The 22,804-nt window shown below is 43.8% G+C and overlaps 1 protein-coding gene across 1 annotated transcript in view; it reads right to left on the bottom strand.

Annotated features, from left to right (window-relative positions):
* tbcd (tubulin folding cofactor D) overlaps positions 1-22,804 on the bottom strand; it is a 375,176-nt gene that overhangs the window by 336,757 nt on the left and 15,615 nt on the right. The window contains 2 exon segments of the mRNA XM_072483144.1: positions 7,842-7,897; positions 18,539-18,685. Coding sequence (XP_072339245.1) covers positions 7,842-7,897; positions 18,539-18,685 — 203 coding nt within the window.

Genomic DNA, 22,804 nt, shown 5'->3' with positions numbered 1-22,804 from the left:
TAAAGCAGAATTTTACTCCATTTGTTTGTTATCACCTACAGGCCCATAACACATACATTCACCAATAAGGATGCCAGATCAATCATATTGACATATCAATGAAAGATTGGATATAATGTTATCTGTTGTCAATATCTTTTCCCACTAGATGGTGCTACATATTTATTACTGCACACGGCCAAATCTACCAGGACTGATTTTTTTTGTATAAATTTAGAGTGCCCAATTCATTTTTTCCAATTAAGGGGCAATTTAGCGCGGCCAATCCACCTACCTGCACATCTTTGGGTTGTGGGAGTGAAACCCACGCAAAACACGGGGAGAATGTGCAAACTCTACACGGACAGTGACCCAGAGCCGGGATTGAACCTGGGACCTCAGGGCCGTGAGGCATCAGTGCTAACCACTGCCCCACCATGTTGCCTGATTTTAACCGTGACCGAGTAATAAGATCGCAGTGTATAAGTCGACCTTTGAAACTTCGAAAAATCCTCCCAAAAAGTGGGACCAACAAATACGCGGTGTATAAACAAAGCCATGCAGCAACAAGGAATGTAAATACTCAAACTTGTCTCCAATGGGAGGCACTGAAATATCGTATACCTCTATGTCTGAAGATGGCAAAGCCAAACTCTACTCTTCGTAGAGGGGGGTTATTTTCAATATTTAATTTGATAAATTCAGTTTGTTCTGGTGCCTTGCAAAAGGCATTTGTGCCAAAAGAAAATAATCGCTTCCCGCCAGTCTAAAGGAAATTCAAATTGTAGCAAGCATATGTTAATTTCTGTTGCAAAAGTTCAAGCTTTTCCTTCCTCTCCGTTATGTTCTACCAATCGAAAAAACATAGGATTCCATTGATCCATATTTGACTAATTGATGCACACATAATTCCATAAAAACTTATATTCTTGCTTGCAAATCAATCAAAATCGTGCACATTCAGATAATAACTATTCAGTTATTAACACGACTCCAAGACTCTTTTTAGAAGTGCACGCAATTCCAATTGCCTTGTAGGCGCTTTTACCATCCACCAGTGTCCCTGCCTCGGATTTCAGCAAACAACCACATCCCAACAAAACCAGTGCACAGCACAGCAGTCCCCAGAACCAATGTGATGAAATGTACACACGCCAACCACAGAGCTTTTTCCATTGGATGATTTTACTGTCCACATGAAAATGCAAAAAAAATGCAAATGACCAGGACAAAAAAAATTAACATGCTTTTTATTGTAAATTCAGAACATTACATCAATAAATGATTTGCTTTAAAGTTATAAATAATCTTTTGTCATGTAACGTAGAGCTCGGTGGATGGAAAATTAACCTTTCAATCACATAAAAGCCCACGACAGATACTCACAACCCTGAATAATCCACTGGTGCAATCTAAGAAAGCCTTGCAGAAATAAAATCATACCTGGTCGCAATGTAATCAATCAATGATATATCGTCCTCATGATTTTTCTCCTCCCTGGACTCATCAGCAGGATCTGAACTTTTTCCCTGCTTCTCCTGCAGGTCCAAACCACAACGCTGCGTGAAGTTGTGCTGTTCTGCACAACACACCCATTCTGAACACCCTGGTGATGCCTACTGATAGGCACCTTGAGATCTGTCTCGACACTTGAAATACGTCTTCAGAATGCTGACGGCGTTTGGAATTACTCATCTGGTGGTCAAATGGCCTTCACTGTAGCACTGTTCCGTTTCAAAGGTTGAGTTTCTGATGGAATGTCATCAGCATAACCTGAAGTAGGTATCCAATGTCTCCGAGCAACCACCCCTCAAGTCTGCCAGGTCAAAAGACATCAAGGAGCACAAAGTGCCACAGCAAAAAAGCATCATGATGCTACCAATATTCTGGGGTTTATCACTGATGAGAAACAGAGCTGGACCAGCCATATAATACTGTGGCTAAAAGGGCAGGTCAAAGTCTGGGAATTCCACAGAGAATTACCCACCTCCTGACGTCCCAAAACCTATCTATCATCTACACAAGTGAGGCGTGTAATGGAATACTTTCCATTTGACTAGATGAGTGCAGCTCCAACATCACTCAAGAAGCGCAATACCATCCAGGACAAAGCAAGCCACTTGACTAACACCCCATCCACCACTTCCAACATTCACTCCCTCCACCACTGATGCACTGTAGCAACTCGCCAAGGCTCCGTCGACAGCACCTGCCAAACACACAACCTCTACCACATAGAAGGACAAAGGCAGCAGATGCATTGGAACATTGTACGGGTCCTTCCTGTTGATTATCTTATTTCCCCTTTCCTTCTTTTTGCTGTTATCTTTTTGATCGATGGATGCTTAATGGACAAGTATCTTGAAGTCAAGCAGCAAAGAGAATGAGGAATCCAAAAGTTACAACAGAGAATACTCTGCTAGCTTTGGACAAAAAAACTCAGACTTTTCAGCACCAGAGAGATGAGATGGGACTCGGCTTGGTTGGCTGGCAGCCAATGAACTGGTCAAAAGGCCGCATTCTGCATGCAACAGCTAATCCTGCCTGAGGTGGATGATTTCCAGAGACCCTAGGAAAGCAGTCGAGTCCAGACAATATCCTGGTGAATCTCTTCTGCCAACTCTCCAGTGTAATCACAACCTGCCGGTAGTGATGCAACCAGGACTGCACACAGTATTCCAGCTGTGGCCTAACCAAGATTTTGTACAGCTCCAACATAATCTTCGCCATGACTGATAAAGAGAGAGAGAGACAGACACAGGCAGGCAGGCGCACAGACAGGCAGGCGCACAGACAGGCAGGCGCACAGACAGGCAGGCGCACAGACAGGCAGGCGCACAGACAGGCAGGCGCACAGACAGGCAGGCGCACAGACAGGCAGGCGCACAGACAGGCAGGCGCACAGACAGGCAGGCGCACAGACAGGCAGGCGCACAGACAGGCAGGCGCACAGACAGGCAGGCGCACAGACAGACAGGCGCACAGACAGACAGGCGCACAGACAGACAGGCGCACAGACAGACAGGCGCACAGACAGACAGGCGCACAGACAGACAGGCGCACAGACAGACAGACGCACAGACAGACAGACGCACAGACAGACAGACGCACAGACAGACAGACGCACAGACAGACAGACGCACAGACAGACAGACGCACAGACAGACAGACGTACAGACAGACAGACGCACAGACAGACAGACGCACAGACAGACAGACGCACAGACAGACAGACGCACAGACACACACACACGGACAGGCAAAAAATGCTAACCTTGAGATCCATGCCCGTAACCCATGAATTAATATAGAAAAATGCCTTAGAAACTATGAAACTAAAGTCAATGATTTTTATCTTTAAATCAAACTCATTCAATTTTTCCGCTTTCAGTGCAATGTTTTCTAGCTGCAGGAAGTATTTGCATTTTTTATTTAGAAGTTGATTCATGCAAACAAATAAAAATAAACTGTATACAAATTTTATTTTTTAAACTGCGCGCGATTAAACTGCTGTTTTTTTAAACTGCTGCGTGCATCAACATCCGAGAGATGAGATAGGCTAACTTGCAGATACAGACACATGACCAGAACTCAGATGGCGATACTTTGGTGCAACTGGAGAAGAGCCCTACAAGAGAGCTAAAACTTCAAGTTATCTTGGTGCATGCTGGTGGACCGGTGAGCATCTCCAGCATTTTCAGATTTATAGTACTAGCAGATTTATCAGGAACCCTCCAATGTGAGAGTAAAACACCAACAACTGACATAGAAATAAAAATCCTGGAGTATAATGCACTTATTTTTGTGTCTTGTCCCTACTAAATTGATACAAAACAGTTAAGTTTCTTCAATCAGTCAAACACTAAACTTGATCATCTTGAAACTCAATTGTTTTAACCTACATGCAAGAGTTAATGTCGATATATGAGGTATCCAGGGATGAGCGTAAATCCATTACATTAATTATAGGAAGAAATTCACCACAGCCTTGTCTTTCTCAAACAAAAATGTGTCTACGATATGGTGGCAGAGCCCAACTTCCTATTCTGGGGAAGTAAATCTAGATAACCAGTCCCCCACTTCTACAATATACCATTAAGCTCACTATGCCTATAGAGACTGGCACCCAATATTAAATAGAAAAGAGGGACGTTTGGTACATGGTGGCCATTTACACAAACAAAAACACCACAATCTCATTGATCATCGTAGAATTTACAGTGCAGAAGGAGGCCATTTGACCCATCGAACCTGCACCGGCCATTGGAATGAGCACCCTACCCAAGCCATTGCCTCCACTCTATCCTGTAACCCATTAACACCACCTAACCTTTTGGACACGGAGGGTCAATTTAGCATGGTCAATCCACCTAACCTGCACATCTTTGGACAGTGGGAGGAAACCGGAGGAAACCCACGCAGACACGGGGAGAAAGTGCAAAATCCACAAAGACAGTTACCCGAGGCGAAATTGAACCTGGTACGCTGGTGCTGTGAGGCAGCAGTGCTCGCCATTGTGCCACCCCAAGCCCATGCCTCTACCCTATCCCTGTGATATAAAAATAATTTCATGATCAAGTCGCACAAAACTATTTCCCATGGGGAAATGGTTATAATCAGTTTAAAATCTGCAAAATCAAAAAGCAAAACACTGCAGGTGCTGGAAATAAAAACGGAAGATCACGAGAAATAGGAGGAGTAGGCCATTTGGCCCCTCGAGCCTGCTCTGTCATTCAATGAGATCATGGCTGATCTGATCATGGCCTTAGCTCCATGTTCTGCCGGCCCCTCAATCAGAAAAAAAACCAGACGCTGCTGGAAATACTCAGCAATTCTGGCAATGTTTGTGAATGGAGAAACAGAGCTCATGTTTTAGATCAAGCCCTTTCATCAGAACTGAGAAAAGTAAGAAATGCAAAACTGAAAACATGTGAGCCCCTGAATAATAGTGAGGATGAGGATTAAGAAATGAGGAATTTGTACTGTGTCATTAATTTCTGGATGTCAAGTGTTTGACGAAGAATTCAAATACCTTCAGCACTGCAGCACATCAGATTTCACATGAGAAACTAGTTCATGTTGGTACTTTGCAATCCTTCAGAATTATTGGAAGAGAAATGAAGAGGATTGAAACACTATCTTCAATCGGTGTTCAGGTAATGTGATGAGATTTAACTAGAACATTCCCTTACGTATTGAATGATTATTAAACAACAAACTAATATTAATATCATCTACTGCCAACTGCAAAGCACACCGATATGGCAACTAAAAATATATACATACAATGTAATTTTCTTCCCATTCCTTCTGTTCCCTTATTCTACAACCCTTTCAGACAAGCTATCCTTTCTGTAACACAACACAAGGTGGTGCTTGTAAGCCTAGCACATTGACACCACCAAAATGTAAAGGCAAAAGAGGAAGAAAAATTACTTATGCAATTCCACGTTCCACCACTGTGTGGCAGATCTCACCAGTCCACATAATTTACACCATTATGGCCTAAACTGTGCCTTCGATACAATTCCAACATTTGCCTTATACCAAAGATCTGCAAGGAAATATAACAAATCTTCAAAACTTTGTTGCAACGTTGTTATATAGTAAATTAAAAATACACAGTTACTGAAAACTAATGGCCATTAGGGCGACGATTGTTATAACACATTTAAATTGGTTAAATTATTAAGTCCTAAATTAAAGTGAAACTTATGGAAATAGGCAGGGGCAAGGGTCAGATTGCATAAAGCCACCATTGGAAAACAAATGCCAAACACATTTAAATCCTTCTGAGTGGTCCATAAATTTAAAAAAGGTTTAATAGTGGGCTTCTTAGTTGCAATGTGTATTCCTTTGCACCTTAGCCACATCTTCCTCCTCCACATCTTCTCTACATGTACGAGAATGCCGAATGGTCACCAGCGCATTAGCCCAAATACTGCCTTGTTATCAGGACTGTCACTGAAAACCCTTGAAAATATAGAAGTCAGTGGAATTCTGTGGATCTTCTTCAAGCTTTTAGGCAAATTTAGTGCCATAGTTGGCCCTTGATCAGGATGTTTTGGTGCTGTTTCAGTCACAGAAAGCCACACACCTTCTTTACTGCAGCAGGAGGAAGAATACATATACAATACAGAATGGAGATGGTAAACCTGTTCATAATGATATTCCACATATTTTATGGAATCGAGAAATGAGTAAGTAACTCCCATCTCCTGTCACACCAGCATCCACCGGTGAAAATTAAAGTTGAGTGCAAGGTGATGTGATAGGATTTCGTCTGAATATGCCAGCTTTCTCACTCAACGAGTAGGAAAACAAAGAACGAACATCAATTTTGCAAACCAACGTAGCAACTAAAAAAAATTGCTGAAAAGCTGAAAATTGTCAAAGCTGCTGCTTTGCATTCCTTAGAACAAACTGCTCCTCAGGACAGCAAGTTACAAATGATTAGGACAAATTTATACGACAGGAGAAAAGGAATGCTGATTGGTTGGCAAGGCAACTCTGATTGGTTGAGGCATTGCCATGGAGAAAGCATTAGGGAAATATTGGTTCCCCAACCTCTGCAGGTTGTGTTTGCTCCTACTGGTGGCTGCAAATGTCTAGAGGCTGCTATAGCTGTTTGCATCTTTTTCTGTAGCCAGAAAGGACAATTTTTTCTAAGATACCTGGGTCCTGGAACATCAGGCTCAAGTGGACGTACGAGTCCAGAAGGCAACTCCGGTTTGAAGCAAGAAGGCGCTGCGAGCCCTGATGTGCCACATTGATTTGAATGGGCTACCTGCTGACACCGTTGGAGATGCTTTTGCAGATTACTGATGCTTTTGTTGCTGATGTGTGAGTGCTGCATACAATCGGCATGTCACCATGGGTTAAACACACTGGAAGTCACGGATGTTCAACTGCACCTTGAGCACCAGTGGAATATGTGGATGCCAGGATTTGGTTCCAATGAGATTGGGCCGTGTGGGAGGGCCTGCACAGCTGCGACTCCTGGATGGAGAATGACACTGATACATGTAACATATTGATGGACAGATCATTTCGACAACAAAGTTCTGGACATGATAACACATTCTTGGGCTTATCCTCTGTTCCTGTTGACGAATCTGCAAGGTGTGATACTGTGTTTGGTTTTCTTTGTGCGAAAATGAGCTGATATAGCTTTGTATTGGTACCAATATGGAATGGCGACATTTCCTGGTTGTTTAATGGTTAGTGTGATATGTGGAATATTATGTAATTGATTTTCAAATTTTTGTTCTTGTTGACCATTTAATAAAATATTCTCAAGACTCAAAGCTTGGACATGTTCCTTATGTTTGCAGAGAACGGATCCATGTGTATGAATGTATGTCACTTCTAGCAAGTGTAAATGAGCCACATTATGTGTTCGACTGATTATCCTAAATTGGTTGTTTGTGTAGCTATTAGCATACTCCAGATTGTTCAGCAAGTGCTGCCAAATGGCGGAATCACATCTAACAGTCAGCATTTTCTTTTTTTTTTTAAACAAAGTGTGGGCTGCTGGTTGAGTACGGTCTGCGCTCGGTCTTGGAGAAAAAAACCTTCTCCATCTCTTTGCTCAGTGTAGAACCATTGCGCACAGTGGGAAGGCAACTGAGTCTTTATATCAGTGTGATGATTCTTCAAATGGTGGCTCCTCATCATAACAAGTAACCTGCTTCCCCATTAATACACACTTAATTTTCATAAGTTGAAATTGCTCTGTAAATACTAATGTAAAAGACTTTGTTCAACTCATGTTTATACGCACAGGCTCTTGTAAAATTCAAAATAGAAAATTGTCATGCATTCTGAAGCACTACTAAATAGGAGTACTTGAATACACTTACTTGGATACGAGGACAGCAGCAGCATCTCTTGCTTTGTCACTGACTGTCAGGTAAGACTAGAATAAAAACAAATTTCCATCAATCATTGGAAATGCCATAAAACATGCCAGAAGTAACGAATAGGAGGAAAGTTCTAATCTCTGCTGTACCAGATGAGAAACACAGGACTACAGAGATGGGTATTTTTGGTGTGAACACTGAGGTACATCATCATGAAGCTGGGCATGCAACATAGTATTAATCCTATTTTCCACACTCCAATCCTGGAAGAGTTAGAATCTGGCATCTTCGAATACCTTGGAAACCGACAATCTGTCAATACCTCATAACCACTTTTTCGGTGTGAATCTCGACAGTAATGCAACAACCTAGCCAATTTACACCCAAACTCTTTTTTCTAACCAGGTTACTAAATAGTAATCTGTTTCAATAAGAACACTGCTTGCCTTTTTGTCTTAGTCAGTGGGCAGAAAAGATGGCCCAACACAAAAAGCAGGAAGTTCACTTGGCCAATAATCTGGCCAACCATCAACACCACCAAAGACAAATTGGTCATTCATTATTTGCTCTTTGTAGGATATCACTGTGCACAAATTTGGTTGACCTACACAATCACAACAATTAAACTATGAAGTAAATTATTGGTCAAGTAACAATGTTAATTCACAACTTGATGTTTCCCCTTATTCCTCTGGTAGCTTCTCATCATCATACATCCAACCCTCTTCTGGCCCTTTCCTTTAAATTGTTCATCACTATCACCTCATCGGCTGCAAGTTGACCTGCCACAACATATCCTTCCTTCATTAAGCTTCGACATCAAGCAGCTCATCATTTTCAATGACTTCCACCTTTACTCCAACTCAAGTAATTATCCTCTAAATTCACCACTGTCCTGCCATCCCTCACATTACCATTCTTCACAAAATCCCCATCCCTTTTTGTTACCCTATTTCAGATATATCCCATGACCTCATATTCTAACAGGTCAGCTTTGACATTTCCTAATCTCTCTCACAACCCACACACCCAAACATTTCTACGATACCTTAACTTGTAACATCTAGCCATATAAAAGCTCACAGGACCCTACACCTTGTGCTCAAATTCAAAAATCTCTTGACTCTGACCTCCACACAGCAGGAATTCACTGTTTTGACCTGCTTAACCAACATTTCAGGTCAATACTTGATGCCCTTCTGACGAATGTGATATAAAATAGTTACTTTAGAGATATTAGTTATTGTAATGTAAATATAGGCCGGTCTGATTCTGTTAGTTCACAGACAAAGGATTTCAGAACGCATGGCAAAGCAAGGGGAAGGGGTGTCCAGCTAAGGAGGAGAAAAGGATGCTGGGTAATAGGAGGCCAGAGGAAAGGATGAGAAGTGAGCCAATCAGGATGTATGGCCAGGTCAGGAGGGGTACAGGATGACCTATGGGAATCGTGTTTGTGAAACTTGATGCCATTTGAATGTATCTGCAGAAATCCCTTTGTCTCCCTCTTCATTCGTTTTCCAGGGGTATAGGAGACTGGTTCTGTGTCCTGTGTCAGTGAGAAACGAATCAGACTTGCAAGTCAAATAAAAATAACTAATGCTATGCCTGCAAATCCATCTCGCGTTTTATTGAGGCCAGACTGACGGGTAAAGAAATTTATGATTTGTCATTTGGTGCCGGAAACCCGGGATTTCTCAAGATGGTCATTGGCCAGCTGCGAACTCAGAATTAGACTGATTATGGACAAAAGGAGAGTGGAAAAAGGGCCCCACAATGTATAGCTGGAAAATGACCGCGCATTGATTTTTCCCCTCTTCTTATGGTCTGATTAGTCTGGTCACTCGCGGTTGGTACGGAAAGATCGTCTCGACGAAATCAAAGGTCAGTCTGGGGATCCATGGTTTAATTCCATATGTGTGTGTTTTTGAAGAACAGATGCGACCTCAGGATGAGGGTTCAGTTCAATGAGTGTTTTAAAATCTATAGTTGATTAAGCTAAAATTGTATCCTTGGACTGTAGTGGCGAGAAACGATAAATTTTAAAACAAACTGGATGCTGCATGTTAGTTAAAGCAGAAGTCTCTCAAAGGGTTAACAGCAGCTTGAGATAACAGGCAGCTTGTGGTGTAATTGGATACCTTTCTTTCGAGTCAGTGAAACTCCAAGAAAGTTACGTTTTGAATTAATTAAAGGAAACCAGTGGGTTTCTCCACCTCTTTGATAAAAGTTAATTATTTTAGTAAGCAATTGATTGAAATTGCCAGAATCTTAAGTTTTAATTACTTGAAATAATGTTTATCTCATTTTATTTGTGATACTTAAAGAAACACACTGACACCATTTAAAAAAGTGTAAATCTGGAAGTGACAGTTGACTTCGCTCCGGTATAAATCACCGCAGCTAACTGCTCCCTCATTGATAGCAGCCAACATTTTTGTGAATGTAAGAAAATGTATAAAGAATTAATTAAGTTGTAAAAGTTATACAAGTTTGTGTTAAGCAAATCGTAAATTTAGTTCTGAGTTGAGATCAGAGCTAAGCTTGCAGGTTGCAGTAATTCAATTTGAATTTTCAAACATTTTAAGTTTTAAAACAACACTGTTAGAACCTTTTCAATAATTTTGCCAAGGAGCAAAAATTGCCATTGGTTATAAATAGGCAAAAAAAATATATATATATATAATAATAAAAAAGAAAGAGCCAAAGTATGAAAGCTAAAGAGTTAATTACATTATGGAGACAATATTGTCAACATGAGAGGGATAAGATCATGTTATTAAGTTGGCAAGAAAATGCCCTTAAAATGGGGATTCCAATTAGTGAAGAGGGGGAAAAAAAAACAATGGGCTACATAGTTCAATGGCTGGCCTTGCATTGACAGAGACAGAAGATGACGAATTGGACAATTTGACCAGGTCGGCTAGGATTCCGACTGCACCTGTAGCATTGTCTGCACTAAATCCAGAACCACCAGAGTATCATAATTTATATCCAGTCACTGCTCCCCAGATTCAAATCATGCCAGCCCCTCCAGCCCCTTCGGTACCATCTTCACTGTCTGAGAGAGAAGGGGGGCTCTGTTCCACAAGCCCAATTAGCTCTAGGACCCTATCTCGGACAGCGAGAGAAGGGCCTGATCCTATCCAGAAACAATCAAGCATACCACCTAAATCCCTTCAGACCGATAAGGAGGGTGTAGGCCAGGAAGGAGGCTCAGTTACAAAGATTAAGACTGAGTATGTAATGAAAAAGGATGATCTGAGACCCCAACCAGCGGCAGAAACGGTGGCTTACCTGCTGGAACCCCAACATTGTGACTTTGAGTGGGTGGATCAGCGAGGGGGAGGATATCAAACCTACCCAAATGGACCCTCAACTCCTCTATATGGCCCACCGTATGTACCAACAGCTTTACCACCGCCGCCCCCTCTGAGGGGCCATTGGTCTACTGGGAGAAGAGGACGGGGCAGATATAGAGGGAACAATGCATGTTTTAATTGCGGCCGCGCAGATCACTGGCAACAGGAATGCCCCTTTAAAAGACAGGCAGCAGAAGGAGACTACCTGACCCAAAGGAGGAGGTACCCACCAAGGGGAGGACATACAAGATACACTGACTTCTCCCAGGCAAACCCTTTCACAACACAGGATTGACTAGCTAATTTAGTCATAAGGACTCTCCAATCGGACAGGGAACCTATTATCTCTCTGCAGATAGGAGATCAACATCACCCATTTGTAATCGACACTGGAGCAGCCATGTCTTCAGTGCAATCAGAACTTCGACTACCACTATCTGACCACACGCAGCATTTGTCGGGGTTCCAAGGACAGGTGTGTGAGTATCCTATTTCTGAACCTGTGACAGTCACTTACAAGAATAAGTCTGCAGATCATCAGTTTGTAGTGACTACTGGATTGGACTGTAACTTGTTGGCCCGAGATTTACTGTGTATCTTCCAGCTACAGCTAGAGTGCGGAGACGAGGGGGTAACGGTTCAATCATGGAGGATGAGACAACAGTGCTATATTTCTATCACTCCCCAGTGGTGGACGTTAGCCATTGAACATTCACTGCATTACGTTACACTGGCCTATGACAGAACCGGACAAAACAGGGTGTTGGGAGGACAAATACCGGCTGTTAATTGGGACCGAATGGCCAGTCAAGGTTACAGCCATAGTCATGGGAAAAGAAGGTATGGCCGATTTTGTTACAATACCACCACATTTATGGCCACAGACAGCTTCGGTAAGCCCTCATATTACACGTCAGGTCCACGACCAGTACCATGCCAAGGATCTGGGGCCTATGGTAAGGAGGGCAGTGGATCATTCAGATCCAACAGAGAACGCACTTCAAGTCACACCAGACGGCACTGCCATAAAATATTTTGAGGTCCCTGAAACGATTAACACTTGACTGCAGCATCACCGGGAACGTGATGTTTTGGAATATGTCAATCCACAGGTCTGGACGGAATACCCATCACAAGTGGGAAAGACAAATGTTACACCTATTAAGGTAATGATTAAGGACCAGGTAAAGCTGCCTTCCATTCGGCAATACCCCCTGAAACCCCAAGCTGCCCCATCTATAGACAAATTAATCCGAGAGCTGTTGCAAAAGGGCACTTTGGTCCCTTGCCAATCAGAATGTAACACCCCCATACTTGCTGTGCCTAAACCAGCCAAGCCAGACCAGTACTGATTAGTACAGGATTTATGTTCAATCAATGCCATCGCACAGCCGTTACATGCTCTCACTCTCCAACAGGATATTACGGTGTATAGCTCCCACTCGGTCATCGCACTACTGAGGCAACTGCAGACTCAGCATCTTACCGCAGCTCGTCAGAATAGGTATGAGATATACCTTTTGAACAATCCACGTCTGACATTTAAACACTGTGCCACTATCAATCCAGCCTGTTTTCTTAGTGGTCCCTCTGTCCATGAAGACGCACCTGGCCACAGCTGTTTAGCCTTGATTCAGGAAACTACCACAATAAGGGACGATTTGAGTGATATTTCGTGATTATGTGTGGTCAAATATCCCACCGGGGTTTAGTTAATGACCTACTATAGGCCATCCTGATGCCCGCGCAGATTTCCGTCATTTAATGCGCTGCCCACACAAACGGTAAGACCCCAGTTGTGCGGACAGTCGCACAAATTCAGCAAGTGATGGTGCCTAAAATGTTAGGTCAGACTAAACGTTCGGCAATAAATAGGTCTGCCTCTGACAAGCCAATGCCAACCATCCAAGACGTCATAAGGTTACAGGAGGACGCTCCTGAGAGTGATAAACAAATGTGGAAACGGTTTGGTTGTACATATGATTCTGTTTCCTCTTTATGGACCACGCCAGCACATCAGACTTGTATGTCTGATGTACTGGCTTTATGGATCATCGAATGTGTACACTTTGCAACTCATTGTGGGGCTCGGGGGACTAGTGATTTGTTGCTGGACACTTGGTGGCACCCTAAAATGCAGGGGTTGGCTCAGAATATCAGCAATCGGTGTTTGATTTGTCAGCAATATAACACCGGCAAAGGTATCCCTTGTGGTATGAGGCAAACCCCGTTGCCCACTGGTTCCTTTGAGACGCTCCAGGTGGATTACATTGAGTTGGCAAGGTGTCAATGTTATAAATATGTTTTGGTCATTGTGGATGTGTTCAGTAGATGTGTCGAGGTGTATCCGACTATCGATAATAAAGCTGCTACTGTGGTTAAAGTTCTGATGCGGGAAATCATTCCCCGGTACAGTATACCAGCTCAGTTGAGTTCTGATAATTGGCCTCATTTTCTTGGACAGATTAACCTGCCTCCCTTCCCCAGTGCTATTTTACAGGTGTCGAGCATGATGGGGTGGCTACGCACCACCTGTGTGACCACGGCCTCACCTCGCTTGGAGTGACATCGGGGACGGACATGGAAAAGGGACATATTATCTACATTTGTAACCCCAACCAAACTACAAGGACATTTTGTTTATGCAGAAGTGATGTTCTTCAATGCCCCCATATACGAGGACATGGTATCGACTCATGGAAGGTCATCAGATTAACGGACAATACAGGACTCATGAAGCAATTGCACCGGTCCCGGCGATGGGAAGGGAACATTACATGGACATTGCCTTATTTTTGGAGTACATGTAAATTTGATTTTGGATGTGTTAAGATTTGTGCGATAAAGGTAAAATCAGAATGTCAGGAGAGAGTAGGAAGAGGTTGTGGGAGAGAGAGGGGGACTAGAGAGAGGACGGGGCGTGTGAGAAGGGGAGTACAACTAGAACGTAGGTTATCAGGAGATACACTTAATTCATTTAGAGACCAAACTGAGGAAAACCCGGGTAGTATGAATCTCTTTTACCAAATTTACCACCGCTTGTATGGCCAGGGGCGGGTTGACAGCTACCCGAACCCCACAGCGGGGTCTAGGTTATTTTCTGTTTCACCGCTTTGGGGCACTCCCCAAACGGTGGTTCATTGTCAGCATTCCGAGCCACCGCCCGAGCAAGTCACTCTTCCTTACGATCCGGGTTCAGCACCACCGGCTATTTGCCTTCCCCTTCCTCGGGATAATTCCCACTCACAGTATGATAGGCTGCAACGGTGGAGGGCGTACATACCTAGCCACTTCACTCCCAATAGGGATTCCCGGTCATACGAGAATTGTTTCAGCAGTGAAGGATACGGCTGTTTGCTGGTAGAGGTGGAAACGAATATAACATGTCTGTTCCCCACCTGTATGGACAGGAGGTGTCATATCACCCAGGCGTCTGGCCAATGCGTTTGTTACACCACCTGCGTTCCATTGAACGCCGGCCTCCAGCTCCTTTGTGGCTGGGCGAATGTCTCTCATATCACTGTTGGGACTAGGGCTTTCCGCATTGCTGGGAGGCCCTAATTGGCGTTCCAAAGCTGGATAAACTGGGCTACTGGGGGATCCCTACACAACCGATATACTGATTGTGATGCTAGCCTGTACACGGAGCAAGGATACTACTTTTTATTTAATGGCACAGCGACCAATGTTTTGTCACCCCCATTTCCCCGACAAATTGCTATTGCGACTCTAGTCCCTACCACAGTCCCCTGCCCTGCATAATCAGTTAGCACGCCGGGCAGTCTCAGCTGAATTCTGCGAGAACTGGAAACAACCTCAGGTTCTCGCACCCAACCGGGGCCACTCAGCCGGGGGGGGAATTCGGAGCGCCTTGTAGCTGCGGTTGTTTGCAATGCAGAACCGGTATGCTCTTGACTATCTTCTGGTCCGTGAGGGTGGGATATGCGCCATAGTACAGGGCAAGTGTATCAGGGGAGTTCAAGATTTAACCGCTAACATCACTAAATTTATGGATCGCATACGGGATCACCTGGACGGAATGCAGGATCCCGGCTCTTGGGGTAACTGGGGATTTGGAGGTTGGAAGGACTGGTTGATAAATATAGCCATGTATTTAGCAGTGGCTATTGGCTGCATCTTTGTGGGCCCAGCCATCCTTAAATGCGTGATGGGTAGAATGCGGGGTGCACTGGAACATATAGATGCCCCAAGAATCTTGGCTGTTATGATCCACGAGAGTGCAGCGGATGAAGGAGGCTACTACAGGAATTGGAAATGCAGCGACGAATCTTTTTAGATGAGGGACCGTAGCTATGGATTGAATAGTTTGGTTATCATGAAATGATAAAAGGAGGGAATGACGAATGTGATCTAAAATAGTTACATTAGAGATATTAGTTATTGTAATGTAAATATAGGCCGGTCTGATTCTGTTAGTTCACAGACAAAGGATTTCAGAACGCATGGCAAAGCAAGGGGGAGGGGTGTCCAGCTAAGGAGGAGAAAAGGATGCTGGGTAATAGGAGGCCAGAGGAAGGGATGAGAAATGAGCCAATCAGGATGTATGGCCAGGTCAGGAGGGGTATAGGATGACCTATGGGAATCGTGTATGTGAAACGTGATGCCATTTGAATGTATTTGCAGAAATCCCTTTGTCTCCTTCTTCATTCTTTTTCCAGGGGTATAGGAGACTGGTTCTGTGTCCTGTGTCAGTGAGAAACGAATCAGACTTGCAAGTCAAATAAAAATAACTAATGCTATGCCTGCAAATCCATCTCGCGTTTTATTGAGGCCAGACTGACGGGTAAAGAAATTTATGATTTGTCACTTCATCGCAGCAAAACTATTTACCTCCACGCCTGACCATTGTACAGTTCTCATCTTCACTCCCTCAAAGCTAAAGAGCACAAACTGGAACATATCTACCACACAGCTGGCCTTGGCATCTATTAAACAGTTCTGGCTTGGCCATGTCACTGTGATACTTCACTCTCCTCAGTCAAACCATCTGGATCAACTGGAGTGTAAGGATAGCCCAGGGTGCCTTTTTCAACAACTTACTGCTCTTAAACCCCTCCCCCTCTCCTTTTCCCCCCAACATCATTCAAAGCATCAAGTGCGAGGAGATCACTGCCTCTTCTGCCTAATCATCTCTTTGCTCCCTTTGTTAATTGAATCCCAAGCCAGATGGTGAAGAATGAAACTAGACGCAAATATTTTTCTTGATAATAGGTTTATCTATAGACTACAGCATTGCATAGGGGTCTGCATTCTACCTTCTACTTCAGTGTCCCAGCAGATTCTCTTTGTGAATGTGGTAGGTACTTAATTAAATAACCTTTCACTTGTGTATCTTAACAATATAATAACATAGCACAACACCTAGACCTTGGCCTCCCCACCACTCTGGTCCTGAATTCATTTCCCCCCTCTTGCAACAACCACCCCACCCCATCAACCATTCAGCACCTTACACTCTCCAAGCTCATCACTTCTATTATGCCCACCTCCTGCATCCAGGATCCCCTTCCACTACCATGCTCCTGATGTTGTCAACAGTGAGGGTACAATCAATACCATGTTTCCCCAGCATCGAGTTCTTTTGAACTTTGCTTGCACAACTGCATTCGCATCAATGCAACCCCAGCCGGAATATTTTGAGAAATAGCTTTTCGTCCCTTCTTGCACTTGTCATTTCCCAAATCCACCCTCCAAATTCAAAGATATATCCTAACCACTGACCACCCCCCCACCCCCCACCTAAACATCCCCCCAACCATGAACTACAATCTACTCCAGAGACAAATGTCAGCTTGTTTGTGTTCATTGAGGATATCCACCGCTCAAACACCTCTCTTGAGCTCTTAATTGTTAAACGCCTGGTGTCATCTCCAGTTCGATGAGTTTTTACTTTCTCGAGTCCCACAGTGGGCAGACCAAAGTCATCTTTTTCAACCACTGCCACACACTCAGCTCCCTGGTTAGTGATGTCATTTGCCTCCTCAACCACTATCACACATTGAATCAGGCTGTTTGCAACCTCAGCCTTCTGCTGTACTCCAAGATAAGTTCAGACTACAAAAGATGCTCTGTAGCAGGAAAGCCACTTACCTTTGTCTCCACAACTGCTTGCCTACGTCCCTGCCTCAAACATTTCATCAAAACAGAAGAAGGCTATTTCGCCCCTTGAGCCACTTCAAGAATTTAATGAGATCATACGCAACCTCTGTCCCGTATCCCTCAATGCCCTTTGGTTAACAAAAATCTATCACTCACACACTTAAAATTACAATTGATCTAGAATCATTTGCTGTTGGCAGTTGAGAGTTCAAAACCTTTACAAATCTCTGCACATAGAGGTGTTTCCAAACTTCATTCCTGAAAGGCCTGGCTCTAATAAATGCACTATCTCCGAGCCAGAAGAAAACTGGTAGATAGAAACAATTGTTCCATTTAATAACTTGGAAACCAATAAAATCACCTCTTAATCTTCTCAAGTCCAGGGAATACAATCTCACTTTGTGCGACTTCTCCCCATAATTTAACCCTTGGAATTCAGGTATCATTCTGCAATGTCTAAAATTTTATTAGCGCCTTCATCGTCTCCAGACAGCCACACAACCAGCTTTCTGACCACGCATCCTCCACTGTCTACAAACTGCAGCTTGTCCAAATCTCTGCTCCACATATCTGTCATGCACTAAGTCCCATTTGTCTATCACCTCAGTTCTCATCGTCTTACACCGGCGCCCCAACCCAAGTTTAAAATCCTTAAATGCATCCATGGATCTGTTCCTCCCCTCTCGTTCTGCATTTATATTATTTACATAAAGCAGCAACAGCAGGATTTAAGCACTGACCATTGCCCTGCACCACTCCTCCAATCCCAAACTGCACCTGAGCACTCAGTTTCCTATTATTTAAATACAATTTCAGATTCATTTACACATTCTGCCCATTTAAGTTTCCACTCTTTATGGCTTTGTCAATTTGTCCTACCATTTTCAACGATTTGTGTGTCTGTAGTAAAAGACAGTTCCTTGTCCATATTTAGTTTCTTGCCTTCCAAGAAACCCCCTCCTTATTCGTCCTTCAATAATGAACCTTCCAATTGAGGTAATATCCTTGTAAACTACTTCAGCAATTTCTCCACAGTTCTTCATCCTTTTGATAGGATGGAGACCAGAACTGCACCAATACTCTCCAAGTGTGGTCAAACAAACGTAACAGTAGTTTCCTGTTTTTTAAATTCTGTTCCTCTCGAAGAGAAACCTCAGTTGCACCTTGAAACAAATATAAAACAGACAATTAAACATTGCAGAGAATCACATCATTTACCTTTGCCACATTCAAAATCCGATCCATAGTTGGTGTCCTAGATTGTGCTGCCAGTGCCGAGTTGTTACCATCAAGTCGTGCCATATCAAACGGGAGTAAACAGGTCATGGATAACCACAATAAAAGTATGTAACGAGTCTCCCATGTCTGAAATACACAAAGCAAGGTAAAATGCCTTGGAACATGAAAGAACACCATCCAGGAGGCAATCATGTGAATTCCTGATTAATGCCAGTGGGTTGAGTGTTCATTTATTTCTACCCAATTAGCTCAGGCACTTCCAAATAGACTGTATTCTGGATTAGGCTACAAGCATGGGGCCTGATTTAGCTCAGTGGACTAGACAGCTGGTTTGTGATGCAGAACAAGGCCAGACTGCGGGTTCAATTCCCTACCAGCTGAGAATTCTGAATTCTCCCTCCAAACATGCTCATTTTCAAAGAAAACGTACAGCAGGTTCAATGAGAGGAAATTGGTCTTAACCAGATGGGTGTTTTTGTCCCCCTGACTGAAGCAATGGCTTAGCAATTATTTTCTTTTTTTTAGAAAATATTTTATTGAGGCATTTATAATTTTAACATTTTAAACAAAGAGATCCAACACACACAAAAACTCCACAATAACAAACCAACTCTTCCCCCCCCCCCCCAACCAAGCAAAACTCCTACCTACCCATACATTAGATTCCCTACTGTATTCATCACTTCCATGCCTCCCCGCCGCTGACGGTCAATTTTCCTTGAAGAAATCGATGAACGGCTACCACCTCGGAGCGAACCCCTTAAGGCGAACGTAATTTTCTCTAGCCTACGAAACCCTGGGACTGACCCAAACACCTGACTTTGAAGGCTCAGAGTCCCTCCATCCCAACAAAATCTGTCTCAAGGCCATCAGGGAGGCAAAGGCCAAAACATCCCCCCCCACCCCCCAACTCTTCCTCCCACTCTTCCCCCCCCCCCCCCCCCGCCCGCCTCTTCCTCCTACTTCCCACCCCCTTCCAACTCTTCCTGCCACTTCCTCTTCACCTCCCCTATTGGAACCCCTTCCCACTCCATCAATTCCTCATATTTTTCTGAGACCCTCCTCTCCCCGACCCCTGTATTTGACATCACCATATCCTGTAGTCCCCTTAGTAGGAGGCGAAGAAAGCCTGGAACCTGCCTCCGGACAAAATCTCGCACTTGTAAGTAACGGAACCCATTCCCTCCTGGCAACTCAAACTCCTCCTCTAGCTTCTCCAAGCTCGGGAAACTCTCCTCAATAAAGAGATCTCCAAATCTCTCAATCCCTGCCCGCTGCCACCTCCTGAAGCCCCCGTCCAACACCCCCAGAGCAAACCGGTGATTGTCACAGATCGGTGACCACACCGACGCCCCTCCAACCCCATGTGCTGCCTCCATTGCCTCCACTCTCAGGGCTGCCACTACCACTGGGTTTGTGGAGTACCGAGCCGGCGAGAACGGCAGAGGTGCCGTTAACTAAGCCTTCAGACTCGTGCCTTTGCAAGATGCCGCCTCCACTCGCTCCCACACCGACCCCTCCCTCACTACCCAGTTCCTAACCATTGATATATTAGCCGCCCAGTAATAATTAATAAAGTTTGGACGGGCCACTCCTCACGTCCCCGCTCAAATAGGACATTCTTCACCCGCGGGGCTTTCCCAGCCAATATAAAACCCGAGATCGCCGCATTAATCTTCCGAATAAATGCCTTAGGGATGAACATTGGAAGACACTGGAACACGAACAGCAATCTAGGGAGGACTGTCATCTTCACAGTCTGTACCCTCCCCGCCAATGACAGCGGGAGCACTCCCAGCTCCTTTGACTTATTAAAAGCTTTTACCAGAAGCAGCCCCAACGCCCAGAGAACTTTTTATAGAACTCAACTGGGTATCCCTCTGGTCCCGGGGCTTTGCCCGATTGTACCGTCTGGTTCCAGGGCTTTGCCCGATTGTACCGTCTGGTCCTGGGGCCTTGCCCGATTGAAGGCTTAACAATTATAAATAGATCAATTAATAAAATACCATAACAAGAATCTCTTTCAGAGAAATACAAACATTTTACGTGATGAAGGAGGTGGCATTAAGCAACAGATATAGCGTTTGTCAACATGTAAAACAGGATTATCTAGACCAATGCTGCAATTGACTAAGAATGGGTGATTTCCATCAGCCAGTGAGGAAATGAAGATGAAATATTGGAAGCAGTCCCATGCTAAGAATCTGCATAAAGACAAACCTTCTAGCTGGCTGACAACAATAGTGCAGAAGCATTTGAATAGTCTTCAGCCTACCATATTGTCTAGCACAAGAAGTACAAACACAAGAAACAGAACTACAGTAATATTTACTGAAAAAATACTGATTTTCCCAACCTAGAATATGTTTCAAAAGTTCAAGCTCCCCAGTTACACAGGAACGACATGAGGTTCTAGGAACAGCACTAATATAGTTGAATGCCAGTCACTATGAAGCATCAAACAATTTTAAAAGCAGCAGCAGAACTTATTTCAAGCTATCACGGAGTCTAAACCACAGTCTCTATGCAAAGTGGAATTAGATTCTCAAGCTCCCTTCCTTCCCAACCAATATACGAAACAAGTATATCTGCCTCAAGATCAGCTTGCATGTCTCATGAATAAATGAACAGCAGTAAACTAACAGAATTGGGATTCAAGTAGGGAGCCAAATCCATGTGGCGTAATGTTGAATAAAGTGCCACATTTATGCTTGCATTTGTCAGCAACACAATCATCACCACTCTCTTCAAAAATACAAACTCGTCCTTGAAAATTACAGCTCCATCTCCAACCTTCCCTTCTTCTCCATTGTCTGCTAATGTGCTGCTCCACCCAAATTTTTCCTTTAACTCAATGTTTCAATGGTTTGCCTTGCCACAGTACCAAACAGCTCTTGCCAAAGTCCCAAATGGTATTTTATGTGATGATGACAACGATAAACTTATCCTTACTCCTTCTTCTTAACCAGTCTGCAGTCTTTGATATTCTGACCATGCCACCTTCCTTCAATACCTCCTAACATCATGTTGAGTCGGACTGCATTTGTCTGGTTCCATTCTTATCGATCTAATTGTAGCCAGAGAATGATCTGCAATGGTTTCTCTTCTTCCTCCTGTATTGATAGCTGTTGATTCCAACAGATCGATCCTTGGCACGCTCCTATATCTTACCTACATGCTGTCCCTTGGCAACATCATCCAAATCACAATGTCATCATTCATATATATGTTGAAGACGCCCAGCTCTACCTTGCCACCATCTCTCTCAACTCTACTGTCTCTAAATTACCAGACTGCTTGTCCAATGCCCACTACTGGGTGAGTTGAAATTTCTTACAATTTTCCCAATCATATTGGGAGAACTGAAACCATTGTCTTCAGTCCCCACCATACGCTTTATCCCCTAATTACCGACTCCACCCCTCTCCCTCACATTTCAGTCACCACCTTCTTAAAGGGCAATTACTGCCAGCAACGCATGAACAAAGGTTTTTAGAAACAACTACTGAAACCCTCATCCATGCCCTTGTTACCTCTCGACTCCACTCCTGGCCAGTTCCCATGTTCTATCCATCAAAAACTTGGGGTCATCCAAATCCCTGCTGCCCATGCCTTTACTCACATCAAGTCCCATTCACCAATCACTCTTACACTGAGCTATGCTGGCTCCTGGTTAGCAATGCTCCCAATTTTAATATTCTCCTGTTGTCAAATCTCTTCATGGTCTTGCTCTCCCTATCTCTGTAAACCCTTCTAGCCCAACATATCCAAGATAACTGCACTCCTCTTAATTCCAGCCCCTGGAGTGTCCCTGATTTGATAGTTCTGCCACTGGATGTCATGATGGAACTGTATAAAATGCTGGTTCGGCCACAGCTGGAATTTGCACATTACAGGAAGAAGTACAGAAGCAATTTACAAAAATATCGGCAGGGTTTGAAATTACAGCTATTAGATGGGCTGGAATTGTTTTCCTTGGAACTCAGGAGGCTGAGGGGTGACCTGATTGAGGTGTGCAAGATTAAAAGGGGCCTACATAGAGTAGACAGGAACAGGCCGATTCCCCTAGCAGAGCAGTCAATTACCTTTCGGGGGGGGGGGGGGCTTCATCCCGAGGGTGGTCGGTATTTGAACTTTGCTGCCTAGTTTTATGGTGGAGGCAGAAACCCTCAATTAATTTAAAAGGTAACTGGATTTGCTCTCGTACATATATAACACTCGTGAGTGAGCTGGGATATTTTAGCA

Source organism: Scyliorhinus torazame, chromosome 18, assembly GCF_047496885.1.
Source record: "Scyliorhinus torazame isolate Kashiwa2021f chromosome 18, sScyTor2.1, whole genome shotgun sequence".
NCBI lineage: Eukaryota > Metazoa > Chordata > Chondrichthyes > Carcharhiniformes > Scyliorhinidae > Scyliorhinus > Scyliorhinus torazame.
This window is presented reverse-complemented; position numbering and strand designations above follow the sequence as displayed.